This window comes from Diprion similis, chromosome 8 (genome assembly GCF_021155765.1).
Source record: "Diprion similis isolate iyDipSimi1 chromosome 8, iyDipSimi1.1, whole genome shotgun sequence".
NCBI classification, from domain to species: domain Eukaryota; kingdom Metazoa; phylum Arthropoda; class Insecta; order Hymenoptera; family Diprionidae; genus Diprion; species Diprion similis.
The window spans coordinates 15672254-15693106 of record NC_060112.1 but is presented as its reverse complement, the minus strand read 5'-3'; the positions used below and the strand labels follow the sequence as shown (position 1 = coordinate 15693106).

Sequence of the window (20853 nt, the reverse complement as noted above, 5' to 3'; positions counted from 1 at the left end):
GAATCGGACGAATCGTTGCATTCTAAATGAATCGAGTATGATTACATACATGGAGGAAATATTAGGAATTGATATCACTGTGAGCCGGAAGGCTCCACTCAAAGCTACGTACAGACAAATGCATCGTCGTCGTCCGTCTTGATCTTTGTCTTTCAGGCACACGTCTGACGCTATTGCAATATGCAATATGTATCTATCCGCACTATTGTATGACAATGACGTAACGACGTATCTATTTGTATAATGGACTCTGCCCAGCGTATTTTGCCCATTCACTGTTCACTTAACTCCTCATATACGTGAATTAGCTAGCGTTTGATTTGTTACAAGAGCGTGAAGTCGCTTCGTGATAGTTAATTTAAACTACCTACAATTTATCGCATCTGTTTACATAGAAATAACACATTCGAGTATAACATTCCAATTCTTTTATACCGCAGTTATGTTTTCAAGGTATGAAATTAATAGTAGTTTGTCGAAGCGTGCCGCAGATACTTGTATAATATATATGATTCATCGTAAAAAAAAAAAAAAAAAAATTAAACATAGTATACAAAATTATTTACAATATTTAGCATATTAATTATACATATATGTATATATATGCAATATGCTAACTCCAATATACACAGTTATAATATAATTTTAAAATATCAACAATTCCATTCTGTTCAATCGCATCTTAATAGTTAAAAATTTATTTACAGACTTTAGCGTGCCACGCACATTTTATTTAAAGTTTTAAGGGTACCAATCATTCATACTTGCACTATGTACACCCACCCAGAAATTATTGCACCAAACACTTCCGACGAATGGATCGCGTGTCTTTTGGCCCCTGTGTGGGAAGAAATTCATATCACTGTTTCACATTCATATGAAAATATAAAATATTTCGTTTAAAAGTTTGGTGTATTAGTTTTCACTCATATGTGCACAGCAACTGTACGTTGAACGTTTGCTGTCCGGTTGTTGTGTTGCCGTCGGACTGGCGGCGGTTGTCTTCTCTGCGGTGAACTCCGCTGATTATTGGGGACGTCGGGTAATGCAAATCTCAGCTTTTCCCAAAATAACTTGTCCCCCCACTGCAGGTACGTGTTTGTTTTGAGATACAGTCGGATATCGGGATCCAGATCCCGTTGCGGTACGTCGCCGACTAGCACAAGGATGAGTCGGCGTCGACGATCCCTCAGGACCTGATGGTGAGCCGACTTAAATTCGAATCTACACCACTCCGATTTGATGAAGTTCTCTGAGAGTACCATGATTGTCCTTCGCGAGGATTCCACCGCTTGTACTATGGTATCGGCTATGAAATTTCCCACGGGGAAGTCCCGATAATGTAGACACAGTTTGTACGCAGGGTTTCCCCTTTCTAAGACCGGGGCTAGCTCGTGGGCAACAAAATCCTCATCCTTTGAGCTATAACTAACGAAGGCGTCGAACAGCTTGTCTCTGTCCTCCCTGTCGACCTCGGATTCTCTGTAGAATATTCTCACTCCAAAACGCGAGTGAAACCAGACGCGAAGCTCCTGACGAAATATGAATGCCAACATGCAGAGCAGCATTGTGATGAAAAATGCGGATAAGGTTGCCACTAGCAGTGGAAGGTAATCGTGAAGAGCCTGAGGTTCGATTTTGGTCCGATTGCCACGAATACTATTCTCGATGGCGGCAAGACCCGTGCACGTAGAACTGTTGGCGTTGGACAACGAGAATCCAAACTCGTCGTCGTTGAACGTCTCCTCACCGTAGGCTTCGAATTCGGTTGTATTGTAGACGCATCGTAGGTCCGAGGCGTCGGTAACGCGGCTTACCGTGCCATCAAGCCAGTTTCGAAACATTTGGAGATATTCGCAGTCGCAGGACCAGGGATTACGCGATATGGTGAGGTTAATGGGCTTTGGTAGCGATGAGAGAGCCAGATTGGTCAGATGATTTCCCTCCAGCCTAAGAGTGTACAGAGAACGCAGGGGCGCGAAGGTACTGTTGGCGATCGACGCGATCTTGTTCTGCTGAAGTAGCAACGTTTTCAATTCATCCAACCCCTCGAACTCATGGCCTCTCAGCTCACGGATCCGATTATCTTGTAGGTGAAGATCCTCGAGCTCACGCAACCCGTTGAACGACCTGTTCTGGACCATCTCGATGTTCGAAGCGTTCAGGAACAACACTTTCAGTTTCTTCCGTCCGATGAAAGCGTGACTAGACACTATCCTCAAGTCGTTACCGTCCAGGTAAAGCTGAGTCGCGTCCATCGGTATTTGCTCCGGTAGCTTTCCGACGTGACCTCCGGACGAGCAGTCGACCACGTTCGTTGACCACGATTGATCGTGGTAGCAAGTACAATTTGTTGGACATGTCATCTCGCAATCGCACGCGTCAAAGTCGCAACACTGACAAAGCGCGAAGCAGTGAGTCTCGTACTTGCAGAGGAACTGTGAGTGCGTGGCTTCCATTAAGGGTACAAAGACGCGCTTTCTGTCGTATAGAAGTTTGCAATCTATACTGTCCAGGTCCATGACTCGGGGTTGAGTCCTAGCTAGAGTCTGCCGATTTACTCTCTGAAGCCATTCCATCGTGCAGTCACATAAGTACAGATTTCCACCTATGTAGAACTCCGGTAGAGACTTAGTATGCGGCACTACACTAATCCTCAACGAATAAGGTTCCAAGTTGCGTATTCGATTAGCTTTCAAATCCACTCGCGTTAAATTTGGCTTTTTGAAAAACGCATAACTCTGCACTTTTGATATTAAATTGTTATTCAGGAAAAGCTGTTCCACACTTGTCGGGATAGCACTCCCGGTTATCTCGGTCAATTTATTGTAACTTGCGTCGAAAGTGTTCAGCTGAAGCTGAGACTCGATTTCAAAGTAATTACCCAACTCGTTGATCTCGTTGGAATGAATATCCAACCACTGCAGTCCCGTCGGTATCATCGCGTAATCGAACACCTTTAAACGATTGTCACTCACATTCAACCACACTAGATTCGGAAGTCCCGTAAACAGTCCGACGATGTCCGTCAGCTGATTTCCATCCAGTCGTATAGCTTGGAGATTCGTGTTGGCGTCGAAGGTCCCGACTTCGATATGCTGGACTCGATTTCTCGACAGATTTAATATTTCCAGAGCTGTGATCCTCTCGAATGTGCCCTTTGTCAAATTTCCGATATGGTTTTCGGTCAATCGAAGTCCGTAGAGTTGCTGCATATCATCGAAAGTGCCGTTTGGAATCTCAGATATGAGATTTTCACCCAGATCCAGGCTACGCAGTGATGGGGTCGCCTTTAAAGCCTCCGGGATTGTTGACAGTCTATTACCGTTAAGATGGAGGTCTTGCAAGGACGAGACGTTCTTCAACGAGTTCGGATGAAGACTACTCAGTCGATTGTTGTCCAGGGAGAGAAGACTGAGGACGTGGAGGCCACTTAATGTACCAGCATCAATCGCGGTTAGGTGATTATCGCTGAGTACGAGGATATGCAGATTATTAAGTGCAGAAAATGTATTCTCCGATAGGCTGTCCAATAAATTACCCTGCAGCCGTAATATCTGCAGGCTGTAGAGGTCGCGGAACACAGCTGGTTCTAGCCTAGCAATTCTGTTGTGGGATAGATCCATGACGACAAGACGAACGAGCCCATCGAATGTCACCGCATTAATCCATTCAGAACTGAGCTCATTTCGAGACAAATCAAGCACTTGAAGCTGCGTTAATTCGCCAAATAGTCCGGGTGGAAGCACGCTCAAAGTGTTATTGCGCAAGTGGATTTCGTGGATGTTTCGTGTGTCGGTAAAGAGTTCGGGTGGTAAGCTCGCTAGTCGATTGTCAGAGAGCTTTAGTACCTCGAGCGAGGAGAGACCTTCGAGGGCTCGATCGGCGAGAAAGGTGATCGTATTGCTGCGTAAATCAAGGCTATGTAACCGTGACAAACCGGAGAAGGCGGCGGCGGGCAGTGACTCGATGCTGTTGTTGCTCAGGTCCAGCTCGCGCAATCCCGGGGCGCACCTAGCGCCGGTTCCAAAATGGAAGCTGGTCACCTCTCGTAACCGGTTACGCGTTAGATTGAGAACCTCGAGATTTAACAGGGGGCATAAAGCGCCCTCTGGTATGCTCCACATGTTGTTTTCTCCGAGGTCAAGTCTTTCAAGTTGAGAAAGTTCTTCGCTGAAGGCGCCAGCAGATACGTCTAGAGCCATCGCAGACCAGTCCGTGTTGTGGGTGCGCACCGTCAGGTTTCTCAGTTCCTTGAGACCCCGGAAGGCGTCATCGGAAAGATTCCCGATCTTACAATACTCTATAGCAAGCTCTCGCAGTTCCACCAACGGTCTGAAACTTCCGGCGCTAAGTGAGCTCTGAAAAAATAATGCATCGCTACACTCCAACCGCAGACGCACCGTATGCTGCGGCTGGATCACGCTGAAGTTCGTGTTCTCCAACTCGCTGTTGATGGTTCTCAGACGGCAAACGAGAGACACGTCGTCTTCCGTTTCCCCGGTTGCGACCCACTTGCATTCATCGGGTGCCTTGTATCTGAGAGCTTTGCTAAGGGAGGCTCCGAGAACTCCGAATATCGTGCCCAGTAGTATCGCGAAGAAGGCAGGACTACCCTGCATCTTTGCACTCTTATCTTTGCATACACTTCGTCGATGTTACTCGCGCACTTCAAATTCAATTTAATCCTATCTTATAACGGCTCTGGGCCTTCTCGCTAATAACTATCTCACATCACTCATCACTATCTAGTTTTCACTTGAGAATAAAAGACACTGTACATCCAAAGCGCCCGGGCTAAAATAATCCAACTGGTAATCCTTTCATTGGAGGCGAGGCGATCTTTATACGGTTCCTACCGTATCAACCAGTCGGCACTCGCGCTGTAACAAGTGGTGGCTATTATCCTGTCAATTTTAATTGAATCGTTAGCAATTCAATGTTCGAACGAAAACGGAACGACACAGTATCAACGCGTCAGTGGCTGCTGGATCGAAAGGGTAAACGGCAGCTCTGGCATCGGCCGCGTTTCTCCGAGGACTGGTTGGTAGGTTGTTGGGCCCGAGTACTGGGACCGCAACTAGACCCCTTCCCCTACCTCCGGCTTCCCTGTGTCTGAACCGGCCCACCTCTCTCCTTCGACTCTCTGCCCTCGCCGCTACCTGCCTAGTGTCCGCCGTTCTGCCAAGCCTACAAAAACAAGACAGGTACACTCTGGGCCTTTACAATGGCTCCTCTGCTTGCCTGCCTGCCAGCCTGCCTTCCTTGCCTTCCGTGCCTGCCTACCAGGGAAACTTGGTGGACCGTTCGTACGCGTTCCCCGGCGTTCGCCTCCTTGTCTCCTCGTCTCGTCGATGCTGCCTTATACTCTCACTCTTACTTTTCACCTACGAACTTCCCTATACTCGACAAACTCTATTTCGCGTTCTCACGCCGCTCAAAACTCGATCTTCTATGTCACTTCAGTCTCTGCTTGTCCAGGGTTGATCGTCCATGTAATTAACACCAGTTTTATTTTGTTAATTATTTATAGCCCCACTCGTATTATCCCCCGATGTCTCTCGATTACGTATAGCTATCGACGTATGTGCTCCGTCTACGGCGCTCTGCAAGTAAGGCTGTTCCGTATAATCGCTGAGTTCTTATTCAGTGTTCGTGAATCACGGCAACGCTGAGGAACGTGGGACTTTCGTTGATGAAATTAAACAGTTGGAGGGAATTTGAAAAAAAAAAAACACCAGAGATCGCGAACTCTTACTTTCCAAAGACAATTAATTGGGCTCCTGTACGTCTAATGTAACGAGGCACGATGTCTGGAAACTACCGCAGTGCTACTACCAGTCACTTGTTACCGTTGAGCGCCGTCCTTTCAACAGACAATAGGGAAAGGCGTATAAAATAAAACGAGCTACAACTACTTGTCACGATCTCGAGTAGTCGGGATAAGAAAATTTTATTCCTGTTCCTTATTTTCAACGTTATAACGAATGTTAGCTTGTATGCGGTGTAGAACAATCTACCATTCTCCATTAACGCGTTGACATAAAGCGGTGTGAAGCAAGGACTAAGTGGTTCCCTGGAGGGTGGCCTACCCCCTGGTGAAAGGGACTGACGCGTGACTCCAGCACCAAGTTGACTTACTGGTCTCGACCGACCCTCTAGGCCTCTTTTCTAACCACCCGTCTAATCAGGAGGCTTAACGTGTTTTGACCCGCCAGTATTGATTGTTATTGTAATAACGCAGGTAGCTCGGCTGGACCTCCTCTGGGATGCCCTCCTAATAATTCACACCTTCGAAACACCTCGTCGGTCATCTCAAGGTATATACTTTTAACGTGAACCTAACAAGACTACGGCCATCGATTATTGTGCATAGAAATAACTAGTTATCCTTTTTAGGAAATCATTTTGTATATTAACACAGAGATTTATATTGTATTCAAAGAAATTTAAACCGATTATATGTATATGCGCCAAATATCAAAGTAGATTCGTTGTATAATTAGTTTATCACAAATCGCAAACTGCGCAAAGGTTGTTGGTCATGTGTTCAGCTACTTTCTGCGTTCCATTAGAATTTCGTAACGGAGAAGCGCTAATGATGAAATTCCGACTAGTCAAATTAAGACGTACTTGATAGGCATTATATACCTGGTATCTAACACCAGGTACAAAGAAGATCAGACCCTACCAAGATTTAATCATGCAAATCGCTTGCTTCTAGACTCCATAGGCCGTGGTCCTTTGAGATTCTTTGACCACTCGAGACTGAGAAAATGATTTACTGCGCAGAGATATGAGGCTATATCCTATTTTGATTTGTGAGGTGGTAAAAATATCAGACAAATTATAAGAAGAAAATTAATTGATAAGTATAAGGACTGTGAGTAATACGAAAAGAGTGAAGTTTATTTTCCTCTTAAATACGTTCGCCATCAATTAGTTTTCTTGGCCTTCTTCGTCATTATGTTGAAGCTTACCTGTACCATACCGGTCATAAATTAAATTGACTAAATTGGTTCGACAACAACGTGACCTTGTTCAGCAAAGCGCATACTGTCGGTGATTGTTAACTTCTTCAAAAAACCAAAGATACGATAATGCTTCGTAATTACGCATATACCCACGCAACTAATAACAAGGAATAAATTTCTCTGAGAATGCCGTGCAAGTTACAAGGCGTTCACCTTTTTTTTCAGGACCCTCATTATTTAGTGTATGCATTCGGAGAAGGTAAAAACCGAGCCTAAAAGTTTCTACGATGCTTATGTATACAATATATATATATATACTTGAAAATATGCGGTGTATTCGTTTTCTCCTTGAGATCGACTGAAGCCGAATTTGAACTGCATTTTTACTACTTGAATTGCATTGATTTATTTCGAGGCTTGTTTGCACACCAAGATGAATGCAAAAATGATAATTATGTGGGGTCAATTTGAAGCCAATTCGTTAAGCACATGAACCATTTTGATGGTCAAACTCTCTTCATACAAATACATTACCTACTTTTTATACTGATTTTATGTTCGTTGTGAAACAATCATTCAACAACAAGATGTGTCTGCTGATACGTTGACTTTTACATCCTATCTTCTACCGATCAATTGTTTAGAATGTTGAACACGAGTTTCTCTGTTTGCAACTATTTCTATTTACCTTCTTTTCTGATTTCTTACGTCGATGCCCACCTCGTGGGGCATCGAGTCCCGAGATTCCGTGCAGCTGCAGCGTTTCCCGCTTTCGCTTGAGATGCGGGAGCGATAGCTGCAGCCGTGCCTACCCAGGCATGTTGATTCATTAGTGGGCGTTCGTTATGCGATCAGCTCTGTCTCCTTGGTAGCAAACTTATGAATTACAAGTGTTAAGTAACCGTACCGGGACAACCGCTTCGAAGCGAAATAATTATCGGGACAGGCACGCGCCGCGACGCAGACGTCTTTACAGGTTGTCGGCTTGTCCCTTCTCCAAGAATGGCATATCCAAGGCGAGCTATGATCAACCGGGGTGGCGATCTGATCTATTTTCTCGGTTCACCGCAGGATTGATCGGCGATCTTTACCCACCTAAACTGAAGCGAGTCCCATAAATTTACTCCAAATTGTCCTGCTTCTCCACTTCTTTATACATATGTTCTTCGGCCGGTTTCTTTCTTTTTGCATCCTTTTCCCCCTCTAACTTCAACTCTATCCCCAGCGGTCTCCTCGTAATTTTGAAACATCGGTGTCTTTTGTTTGAATTCTCACCGCTGCGAGTTAATTTGATGGTGCTGAACTTGCGTCTTACTTCTACAATGAACATGCCTCTGTGGATAATGTGGTCATGCCTGACTGAGAGTAACTCGCCTGCGTGCCGATGATCAGAAATTTGGATCCACCAGACTGTGAAGGTTAACTGCCAACTACCGAATACTGAACGAAACTACACATACAAATCTACGAAGCCTAGTCGAATCGCTATAAAATGACGCAAAATTGACAATATTTGATTGAAATGATGCCATCGAAATGATCTCAAAAATCTACTCGAACCAACAAAGGAAATCATTGAAAGAAAGAAAGACAAAAAAACGAATTAAAAATGACAGACAGTTACAATACGAGTATACTGGACAGCCCAGTCAACGATCTTAAGACGTCGACGAAGTGTTGCGGTGAAATATAAATGCAAATACCTAAGAATCTGGAGTGAAGTAAGAGCACGCGCGGGAGGAGAGTAGGCGACGAAGGGAGGCATAATGCAGCTAGTATCCCGTCGGCTCGGTTATAGCATGCTCAACCAGAGTGTAGAATCCGCCTGCATACCTGCCCGCCTGGCTGCTTGCCTGACTGTCTACATGCCGTGCAGTGTGCACCAGCTTTCCTTCAACGGCGTCTGTGTTGGTTATTGTTTTAGAGAATCACGAATCGTAGCGGTCACGAAGTTCTCCTCTCCCTCGTTTTCTCTCTCCCGCGCTCTCGCTTTTTCTCCCCGTTCTTCTTTCGTCTTTCGTCTTTCGTTCACTCGCCCTCGTTAAACGTCCGCTTTGCTCCCACTCGCTCTCGTGCCGTGCTCACCTGTTGCTGAACTAGCAGCTATTATCAGCCTCAGTCTAGAACCCGGTTTCACCCGCGAATGCAGATTTTCTAACCTCTACTCTCGCCACTTATATTGTCACCAATATCTTTTACTCAGAACCGTTTATAAAGATTGACAAATTTTTTTGCCTTCGGGTTCGCGGAGGTCATCCGTTCGCTTCTAGATCCATTAGACTTTCGATTCGACTTATTTATCTGCGGTTATCGCACCATTAAACCGCTTCAGCATCCACGGACTATTATAAGCAAATACGATCGACCGTTCCAAAATAATTTCGTATCGGTACAGTATAAAGTTTTCGAAAGCTCCAAAACCTCCGAAACATACAAAAGCAATTTAATTTGAAAAAATTTTAGGACGGAAACAGAGCTCAATACATTATATAACGACTCGCGTGACTCAGCATTTTCAGATTTAGACCTGGAACCATGGGTATAACGCGAAATGGTGCGGCGGGAGACTTTCGGCCGCCTTGACGTTCGTTCCCGTAGGGCGTAGGGCGTTCAGGCGAGGTGTAGTAACGCTCTCCGCTGACGAGGTTCGTTCATCGTCGAAGAGTTAATTGCTCACCACGGGAATCCGGTGGTCCCGTGGTGGCACCCTCACCTCGGAGACGCTCCCCACTGGCCGAGCCTTCGCCCGTCTCGGTTGAACAACACCTAGGGCGTTGTGGAAAATTCTCGTCTATACCTTGTAAAGTATTCGCTGCGCGCACCGTCTCTTATGTCCCCGCGTGTTTCTTTTAAAGTATTAACTCGCGCGCAAAGGCAAAGTTTAGATTTATTCGCATGTTCTTCCTGGAATCTCCCGCATCTTAGGCTAGTAAATTGGCTTAGCGCGATCCACCAGGTATGTCTAAGGTGTATCTATAATTCTATACCCTCCGCTTTAATAAATTTCTTTTGCCAAAGCCGTTCATGCATATTGTTTTCTACAAATTCTTTAACCGTGCATACTTTCGATACTTCTTGTACACATTTTACCAGGCAAAAACTATTTTGCTTAACTAATTGTGAGATCGGCTAAGAGTTTAATGAAAAACTAGTCAATACTGTACTGTACTTAACTGAAAATGGTTTATGGTTCAACTTCACGATCGTGTCTTTTACTATTTGTACGGCGAATTGCTGGTAATTTATATGTACAATCTTGACTATCACAGAGTTTTAACCTCGAAGGTAACGGACGGAGATCGAAGCTAATCGTAGCCACGCGGTATATTACAAGCCTCGGACTGTTCTCCGTAATCAAATTGACCGTGAAATTTTTATTACACCTCTTTTTGAGTTATGCATATAAATAAGGAAGAGAGGAATACGGAACGAGGCGAAGACAGGAGTGGGGTCGGTGGAGGGGAATCGAGAGGGTGAAACCGGGATGGCGTGGGGAAAGGAAGACGAGGAAAGGAAAGGAAAGCCAAGGAAAGGAGGGGGCGGAGAGGGGCGAGATAAGAAGAAGCTGAGATTGGAGAAAGATGGCAGCGAGCAGCGCCCAAGGAGGTGGCAATGCCTTTGTTAGCGGAAGGTTAATGGCGAGAGACCCCCAGGTATCTCTTGGCGCTGACAGGGTCCCTCGTTAACGATTACGATACCTCCACCACCGAGACAAGAGCGAGCGGACCGCGTTGCAGTGTGTGTGTGTGTAGCCGGTGGAGCAGCTCGTCCGAAAATTAACGAGCTTGCAAACCTACCGTAAACTCGGTAAACTAAAACCAACCGATTTTTGCCTCCCTACGAAAGAAACCGCGTGGTGTCTTCGACCCGCGGACGATCTCGCGTTTTCCACACGCGTGCCTGACGAAAAGTTACGCGCGAGATCCGGATGATTACGCATCAATAACTTCGACAGTATGTCACGCTGTACAGAAAATGGGAGAGTAAAATAGACCTAGGAAAGCTTTATTTATGCCACTGCTGGTTAAGCTATTGCTGCTACACTTTTTCGGCTACAGCGCGGGCCATCGACCTCTTACTTAAGCCTGATTGGGACCGACGATTAGGCAAGCAAAGTCACGAAATCAACCAAACACGAGTGACATTGACGCTCAGCTGAACCGAATCGTTCGTGCTCGCGCATAACATTTAATTATAGTTTATGCGCCGTTACGCCCGACTAAAAACTGATTCACTTGACGCAGTCGTTATACTTGGTCTGCGTCGAGACTACGCTGTTTTAAAAAATAACATCGGGACTATTACGTTGGAGTTTATTTGTTCTAAGTTTGCTCTTAAGTACAGCTAACGCTAATTTAGTGTTATTGTTATGGTATCCCGAAAGTGTACCTTTTTCAGGGGATCATTAGTTTCTCGATGAATTTGTTAATACAAGTAGAACTTTACGTCTCTAATTGACCACTACCCTTATCAGTGGTTAGCCAGCAAAATAATCCAACTTTACGGTGGTACACGATCTTATACAGCTAATTCACAAACTTTAATCCAAATACGCAGTTTGTTCTCTCTCTCTTTTTTACACGACGGATTTACAAGGCTCACTTATGAATAGTTACTGAACACTGATGACATTCTACTACTTCGATAAACTTTCGAAACAGGATTGACACGTTGGAATCACTTATACGAATTTTTTATTCTCGCTAAAAGTTTCACGACACAAAATTATTGCTGCGAATATCAAACGCGATGTATTTCGCTAAAGCGTTCAGTGCTGACTACGTTCCGCAACGCTCGTAACTTTCCTTATCAGTTAGAGTGCTTCTTGAACTCTAATTGTCGCGCAAGCATGACGTATCTTCATCCTTTCTTGGTGGGGTAACTACATTGTGGTCAGATCCATTCAGCTGTTCAACCGCATAATATTTATTAATTCATTTAGCATCTACAGAATGAATTGTATCAAATTAAAACTCGATTACACCTAACAGCTTGGCTGTACGGTCGACAAAATCAATGGCAGTACTTTGCTTAATGTTCTCAAGGCGAACCTGCATGCCGCAAGAAATCTGATAAACTAAAATAAAACAACAAGACGATACCCAGCCGCCCACCGTCTGTCACCGTGAAATATATTTATAATTGGCATTCATGGAGAAGTTTACGAATGTTCGTTTTTTCCGCGTTCACTCTGCTAACAACATTTTTGCGAATTATAATTTGGATGATACGACAATTATGAAAATTCAAAGTTGTTGCTGTCCGCACAATTTCTGTAATCATTCATAGGCGTTTAATCATAATTTTAAGCTATACTGTATAGGTTTGAAATTCTATATAGGAATCTTCTTTGTTATATATAGCACGAAGCCATACACTTTTTATTCGCTTTATCATGTATCATTTGCGAAGAATTAAACTTTTTCCGTCTACCGAACAGCCTCAAAGATCTCGGATACAAATTCTTCGAAATTTTAAATGCTGGGTTTGGAGGAGTTGTTGCGCGCATGCTCTGGAAAGTTTCTGAGTTATGAAAATTAATTTTTCTATTTGTTTGTCCCGTAAAAAGAGAATTTTTAGTTGTTTGTCCCGTATACGTTACTCACGCTCAAGAAGGTTTCTGAATTGGTAGAACCATTTTAAAATAGGTGGCGCGTATTTCACATGGTTTAGCGGCAGTTTGTGTGTTTTCAAAACACTTTCTGTTTTTGAGTGGCGTTGCAACGCATCCCGGAAATGAAGTCGTGGGTAATAAAATTTTTCCAATCCCCAAATAAAGATCAGCCTAATATATATAGATTCTTTGACGCGAAAAAAACGTTCTTTTCGACATTGATTGCAAACGTATGTACATGAAGACACCAATACATAGCTGAATGGCATGTTATTTTCACGTGGTATTAAACTGAGCCGAAATCCTCGAACTGGGAATTTAGGTCGAACCGGGATCACTAATTCGTGGTTTCGATCTCTCCCCTCGTGTCGTGGGTAATAATTTCCAGTGAAAACTAGGATTAGTAACGGTGATTGGATAGACGGATAGACAAACAGATGGACAGACAATCGAGTTACCCCAACTATCTTAGTCGTGATCGCCGTGTTTGATGACTTACCAAGAAATCGCCGAAGGGATGCTAATGGAGCTGCTGGTTTCAAACAGATAATAAAGCATCAATTATCATCCGCTGACCATTGAGTCATTGCGTTTAGGGCATTGTTAGGATAGAAGCAGAGATCAATTTCACGCAGTATAAGGTATATATTTCCGGGTGCGGATGGGAATGGGAGAGCGAGCAGTGACGTATCAGCCCATAATCAGAATCCTTCGACTTTAAAATCAGCGAATTTTTATTGCAAGCCATAATTGAATATTCTTTGCTCGTTTTCGTTCCTTGATGCAATACCGCGTTACATTCAAATTTTTCATTATATCACCGCTAAGAATTTCTCAATTTCCTTCGTAATAACAGCAGCAACAACAGTAACGACAAGGATAAAAATGATGATAAGAATAAGAAAAGCAGGAATATGCATTTGCACAAGGGACAAGTAAAACTGCAGAAAACCATGCCCAAGTGTAGCTGGGCCGAGCTCAAACCTTAGCTTTGTTGGTTCGGTGTAAAAATGGCGTGACCCGTTTTATAATTTGTACGAGGTGTCGCTCGGATTATCATCGATACGCTGGGGAGCAAAACTTCTCGTTCCGCAGTCTTGCACGCTGTGCGCTACACTAATATGGTCATAACCCCCATTTCTTTTACAACCATCATTGTAGTGAATTCATCGAATTAAAGTATGGAATGGAACCTTGACCGCACTACAGAGAAACAGGTGGGAAACGAGAGCAAGGCGGTGCTGTTGCCGCAAAGGGTTAATTGTCATCCATTGGCAGATAACAAGGATCAAACGGCCCGCGGTGCCACAGAAACCCGGTTACGAATAGGTAAAAAAATCGGTTGTAGTGGTTTGCATAACAACGACAGACATTTTAGTTCGTAAATGTATAACGTGCCGTATAATAGGAGCATAGAATGCTAGATTCTATCTCGGGAACCTGGAGAAACGTGGTGGAAGCTCTGCTTTATGCGGGTAAAATTTTGGGACCGACGAACACGCTTTGTTCCCCTACAGGAAACAAAATGTTGGTACCGACCCGTAGACTTGTCTGTGTGTACAATATAGATGCGGCGCCGAATCCGGTGACTTGGACTCGGTCTATTATATCGTCCGCTGCCGGTCCGGGGCCTCGTTCACGGTTGGGCCTTACTTGGGCCCGGGCCATGCGTAGAGGCGCTGCTCATTTATTTACCCGCGCTTGGAGTATTGACAGGGTGTAATTTACAAATCCTGGGTTCCGTTGGATTTATCGGGGCTCGCTTACCCTCTCATTACTACCCCCGATCCGTTGAGTGGGCCCCTGTACAAGATTTTATACACCTCTCTCCCCTCGCTTCCACTACGTGCCGCCATTTACTCTTCAATCGCCCATGGCAATTATTATCAGCTGACCACCTCACCGTCATTCGATAATCATAATGGCGAAATAACGAGGATCATAGTCAGCTTCGGAAAACGATTTTACTTTATTCTGCGGAAAGATAAATTTCATCTTTGTGGTTATGCTGGGGCATAAATTGGATGAAAATTGAATCCAACCTATTCACTGCTACCAACTACTATCAGTAACAAAAAAGAAATTGTCGAATCCAACGTGATCATTTTGTTCGTAGACTATCGATTTTTTACTCATATCTAATTAATCACTGTTTCAATCGCATCTTAAGAAAAATAAAAACAAGGACTTTAACTGTTATACCGATAACATTCGAATGAAATCACTCGGAGTAAGAGATCTTGTTCTCTAATCGAAGATGCTGGTTAACTCTGAGAGTGCAAAAAAGTTGTTTCTCTCAGCGTCGAAATCAAACAACCCCATTACAGTATGTATTCGGCAAGGTGCGGGGTCTCGTAGCATGCTGGCGAAACCTGTAGATGGCGCGGACTGTAAAGACGAAGGAACTCGCGCAGTAACTTGCGCGTCGAATTAAGTACAGTCAGCTCACGTTTCGGCACCAAGGGAACGAGGAGGCGGTAAGGGTGAGGAGGTAAAGGGCGAAGGAGGGAGAGAACGTGGCGACCGCAGGTCGCGCGGCGAGCTTGGCCCTGGCGAAGAAACGTGCGAACCGATCTTTGCTCAACTATCCGTTGTGTGTGCAAACTCCGGACGGCTTCGGGGCCGTGATTACCGGCGACCGCCAAACGGCGGCCCACGTGCAAATTACTTGGTGAACAATGCCGGCGGTCACAACAAAGTCCAATTAACACTTATCCAGTGTGCCTCGCCTGCTGCACCGAGCACACGCCCTCGGGCTCCAGCTGCAATGCCTCTCCGTACCCTCCGTGCCTACTTGCCTAGGCTCTGCACTTCGAGAAGGAGAACCTCACCGAGGAGGACGTGGGGCGTATAACGTCCCTCATGCCGAGAGACACTCCGACCCGTCAACCGTCTCGGGTCTCCCATCTCCTGTCGCCTGTCGTCGAAGCGACGCGAATGCGTCCTGACAAATGGCCTTGCCGGACAACTATGGTAGTTCCCGCTACGGTGACAGGTGAATAAACATAATCCTGTCGAGACCGAAGATAGTAAGAGACAATGGAAAACCGAGATGCAGGCGTACCGATGCTCTGCAGTGAGATGCGAAGTAAGTTCGAGGTATCTTAGGATCTAGGGACATTTGTTGGAGGCCCCGATATGCCGGCAAATAGGTGCTGTCATTCTATTGTCAAATAAACACTAGGGCATCGCAAAGGTCTTCCGAGGTTCGGTATCGATGAAAGCAGAAAGGTCATTTCACCCTCCGGGTGCAATGTGTCCCACCTTTCCCACCCTGGCACCACTGCCGGCTGACCCCAAACCTGGCTCAAGCCGACGTCCGACGACCCACCCTGTGGAACACTACACGTCGGTAAAATACTGGCGAGTACATGCATCTACGCGCGTGAAGCACAGTTTAAAACCGTCTCGGTTCGAGAAATATATTTTTCCACGACACTCGGACACGAGATATTCATGTGATGGAGAGTAGTGTGCGGTGAGCTTAGAGATAGTTATGATAATAAGCTACATTGGCCCGCATACGTTTAATGAATCTTCACCAGACAGACGTTTGGCTTCGACGCACGTTTCTGTCGGTCTCTACAGCGCGGCTCCATGTATACCGCGCAAGACTTTCACCTTGAAATTAAATAGCGACCGGATGACCGAATGCGTGATTTATCGATCGTAGATTAATCAGACCGTGTGAGTTTGAATAGTTTAGAGGAAGTTTTCACGAAGGTTGATTACAGGAAGTTAGACCAACGAGCCTCTGGTTCGACTTCATTTCTAGTTTTATTAAATTAATTGTTACCGCAGGAATTAGCCGGTCGAATTTGGGAACCAGTAGCCTCTAGGACATTTTTCTTCGAACCTCTCTTCCCAAGCTGTTCATGCTTAATGGAATGCGTTCGCTTCGAGCCCTTTTTGCTTTTCCAGTTGCATCAACATGCACTGGATAGTGTAAAAAGTGGTTCACAGTTACCGATACTGGGACCAGTTAACAGAGAGACGGAAAGACCGTCGTAGTGGGCTATAAACGAAGACCCTCGTATACGTGCAAAACGTGTAACTGTCGAGTGCGGGGTGACTGTAACGCCCGGCTGTCGAAATTGAAGCTAACCGGCTCGCAATTGTTACCACTAATTTATTTCTTATAAATATATCATTCCTCTTCCCGTATGTCTTCACGTGAACTTGCACAGCGGCCAAAACATTTATCTTGCAGTGGTTTGATCGAGCATCGAAGATCGCAGCAGCATCTCTGTCAACGTTGCTGCCTTTTTGTTGCCGAATTAGTGGCTTTGAATTTCGAATCGATTCAGTTTCACGTAGATTCTTAACCCTCCGGATCAGCCACGTTAACCATTTCAAAATATCATTAATACCAGTCACTATGGGGCTTTCGTGGCCGAAAAATTATGTGCTGGATACTATTGATATGCAGATTCGTCAAAAAAAGACAAGCAGAAGATCGGGAGAGTGACTTTATAGAAAAAGAGGACTAAAATCAGCCGTGATTCGCTTCGGGGAAGAAAGTTTTGAGTCAAAGATTGCGTGAAACGGGTGGGAGGTTCTTTTGAACTTTGATTTTTGAGCATTAGTTGAAGGCACGGGATCACAGAGGAAACCAAGTTCGAAAAGCTGAAGGCCTTTTCTTCCACATGGATCTCCCACTTTTGTCTGACCGCGAATCAACGATTTTCCCGACGAAGCGTTAACGACCCGCAGGTGCGAAAACTTTCCTGAAGATCGAGTCAGAGTTTTCAAAGTGCTTCCAGCGCCAGATGTGTTAAGAAGATGAACCGACGAAGAAGCTTTCGATCTATTTTCAGAAACTCGATCTTTGAACATCCTGGGGTAGGTTTGCCTCACGGTGTGTTTCACGAAATTTCTCCTCGAACAGCCCTAAAACGCTGCTTTTCTTCTCCACGAAGCGCCCTCCTCTTGATCTTGAATTTTTGAAGGCAAACAAAGAAGCAGCTCGCGGCAAGAAAGTCTGAAAACGAGGTGGAAAATGGCGAGCAAATAGCGGCCGAATCGCCGGTATCGCTCACCGCGAGTTCATTTCGAAGCGAAGATGGTCGAGTCGACTCAGGGTCTCGGCGTATGGCTCGTTAAAAAGTTGTTCGACCGGTTGGTCGCGCTGGTCGGTCGAGCTGACTCCGTGGTCCGTGGCCCTCGCTCAACACGCGAGCACACCGACGCGAGCATTTTCCATCTCGGTCCAGCCCAGCCTCTCGAAACTCGCTTCTTCCTCGTCCCACCTGTTCGGCCCCAACCGACACGCGGCGGTAAGAAGAGGAAGGTGAGGAACGAACCTCATAGTCGCAAGACTCGCCTGCATCTATTCCTCAGTAAACGACAGCCAGCCTATACCTTCTCTGCGATGAATCTCCCAGTAGTTCTCGACGTAGTTTGCGTCCGTTAAAATTGCTTCGCATCTTTCCTCACTTCACCTATTACCGGGGATCGATAAATCTGCGGAATCGCAAAGTACCGATAATCAACCGCGTATAGTCTACCTAAGGTGAAACTTTGCATCACCGAAATCTCACGGGGCGTTCAGTCGTTACATTAGCATTATTATATGTACCTTGATAACAATCTATGGGAAAGTACAGAATTTTTGTATAAATTCAGGAATTTCATGAAATTTAAGAAACTGTTCAATGGAACTCAATCCGGTGCAACGATGTTTAAACTAGATTCTCAGATTCAGGTACATCGATCAACTCGCCATTTACGGATGAAGATCTGTAAACAGAACGAAGAAAATGTTGTCTTTTTTTCGAGTCTGTTACATTTAAAGATTACCGCTATTTCCAGTGATCTTCAGTTATTCCCGATTCAATCAAAACTATTCCATGATACAACTATTGTTTGCCTGGGAAATCCAAAATTATCCAGACACTCAAAACCATGTTACTCGGTAATTCATCGTTGAGTAAAAATTGGGACGTGTGATCCCCAGATAAATTTGATTTCTCATTATTTCTTCGCGTTTAATCCGTTTCTCTGATAAAAATTAAATGAAAAAATTTGAAACAAATTTGCGCGTATTCGACTGCGAATTTCAGAATGGCGTGGATAAGCTTGCCCGTGAAGAGAGTTAAAGCAACGAATATTTCGAGCTATTACCGTCGGGTAGAATTACGAACCTGGAACACGAATATCGGATCGGGCAAGCGTTATGATCGTGCGCTGCGAGTGACTCGCTGGCGTATCGAAAAGAGCGTATACGCCCGACATCCGGCTGGACCGGCTTGGCTTTAGTGACGTATTAATTTACGGAACGCGCCTGTCGCCACTGGAACGTAATAGTCACGCTTCTAGGGCGGTGTATCAATTGTCAAAGTGCCGTCTCCGTCGCCGAACCATATTCCCAACAATTTCACAGCGATCTCTTACTGGTATCGTCCTCTCGTCATTTTTATTCCACCAGTTTTTCTAGGCTCATTCCTGACTAAAACGAGGGAAGAAGCAGGCTGCCGTGACCGCGCCACCTTGACCCTGAAATCGAAAACATGCCATCGCAGCTCTTCCCGAATAGATGAATTTTTATACTATTTTTCATATTTTGTTGTTCCATCGACTTACTCGACGCCCGAACCACGTATTCTTTGGTATTCGATTCCTGAAGGTTGATATATTCTCACGGAGCTGAAAAATAATCTACGGTAATATTGCACGCGATCCACCTGGCCCCGTGATGACACCTCGTCGTTGCGACGGAGCTTAAGTTTCAGTGTCGCATCGACGATATATTTCTGTGTCCTCGTGTATGCGGATACCGACTACTTTCTCCGTCTTCGAGTTTACACTGTCAAGGCCCAACTTAGGTTATTTAATAATTTAACGCCACGCTTCCTCCTCACTTCTAGCTGGTCTCCAATGCCTGCCGATAACTTGTCGATATTATCAACCCGGCAGAATTTTACGAGTGCTTAAAGCACGATCGTTGTGTGAATTATTCGTCGGAGGAGCGACGCGGCGGGAAGGCTGTGCAAACAGTAAACGCACCCTGCAGGAACTTACACCGCGGGCTGTAGCGCCGCGAGACGTTTTATTGTACCATATACATTGATGTATATGTGTATATATACTTCCTACCAGTCGGCACACACGCAAAGCTGTTAGAAGAAAGATGGGATGGGGACGTGATTTGCGTACTTTATTCATTTCCAGGAAACCGTTCCTCGTTATATATATTTACATATCATAATATATCGGTGCCTACATCCTTAAATATTGCGGTACTGTTATGACGCCGAGTATATAATTCGCAATCCGGATAATAGAGCAAAAGAGGAGTGAAAAAATTGACGTATTTACAGGAGCCCTGATCGAAAGGTAAATTACGTCACGTTAGTCAAATTTTAGGTTTAATGTATAATCAAACCGAACGTTGTATCAACGAAACCAAAAAAATCTTCTTGAATAATTTTGCACACGACACAGAAATGGTTTGGTCCTTTCTATGAAAAAGTTTGGTACCACAATCCGAAAGATTCTGTTACTATTGGTAACCAGATACAAACGGTAAAGTCATTTCACAATAATTTCAAAATTGTTTTCCTAACAATGCAAATAAAGAAATTCCCATTCCTATGTAACTTATATTAAGCAAATGGTAATACCTGCTTACCTAGGGTGTACTTGATCTAATATATATCGGACATTTTCATTTTAAATAAGTTTGAATAATCGTAAAAAATTAACGGTTGTAAGAAAAACCTGAAAAAATTCAGTAGTGCTTTTTATATCACCGGAGAATCGTATGAAAAACCCTGCAGTACATAAAAAATTGTGAGGGAAAATCATTGGTCGAGTTGACATGGAATGCCCCATGTGCATATATAATTAACTAACAAACGTGAATTGTGAGTAAAAGTAAAAAATTTTGTCCGAATGTGAATCCCCTGATCCAACTGAATGTCTCCGTGTTGCTTATCCACAAATTATTCTCCCAAGGGTCATCGGATGGGTGGAAATAAATTCAACTTTCTTGAACGAATCTGAACGTTTCGTTAGCTCATACGCAGCTTTCGGTTAATCGAAAGTTATCGACCGCCGACGCTCGCGCTCTTCTCTTCGAATTCTCCACTTTGGCTTGTGGCATATTTGCACGTACCTACAACCCCCACGCAAGGATCCAAGGATCCTTTTCTGCGTGTAGAATCGAGATCACACACTTTCATAAATTGTTATGCGTCAACGCACGAACATCCTGCGGACCCGGATGGCGGTGCCGTGCCACGTATAACACGATTAACACCTTCG

The 20853-nt window shown here is 44.6% G+C and overlaps 2 protein-coding genes across 3 annotated transcripts in view; one reads left to right on the top strand and one right to left on the bottom strand.

The window, feature by feature from the left end:
* LOC124409338 (lysine-specific histone demethylase 1A) overlaps positions 1-20853 on the top strand; it is a 215924-nt gene that overhangs the window by 137861 nt on the left and 57210 nt on the right. The gene's annotated exons all lie outside the window — the stretch shown is intronic.
* LOC124409337 (toll-like receptor Tollo) lies at positions 847-11707 on the bottom strand. The gene is made up of 2 exons (XM_046886894.1): positions 11364-11707; positions 847-5190 (listed from the first exon to the last, which is right to left on the bottom strand). Exon 2 carries the CDS (start codon positions 4620-4622, stop codon positions 927-929), a length of 3696 nt encoding a protein of 1231 aa, XP_046742850.1. The 5' UTR covers positions 4623-5190; positions 11364-11707; the 3' UTR covers positions 847-926.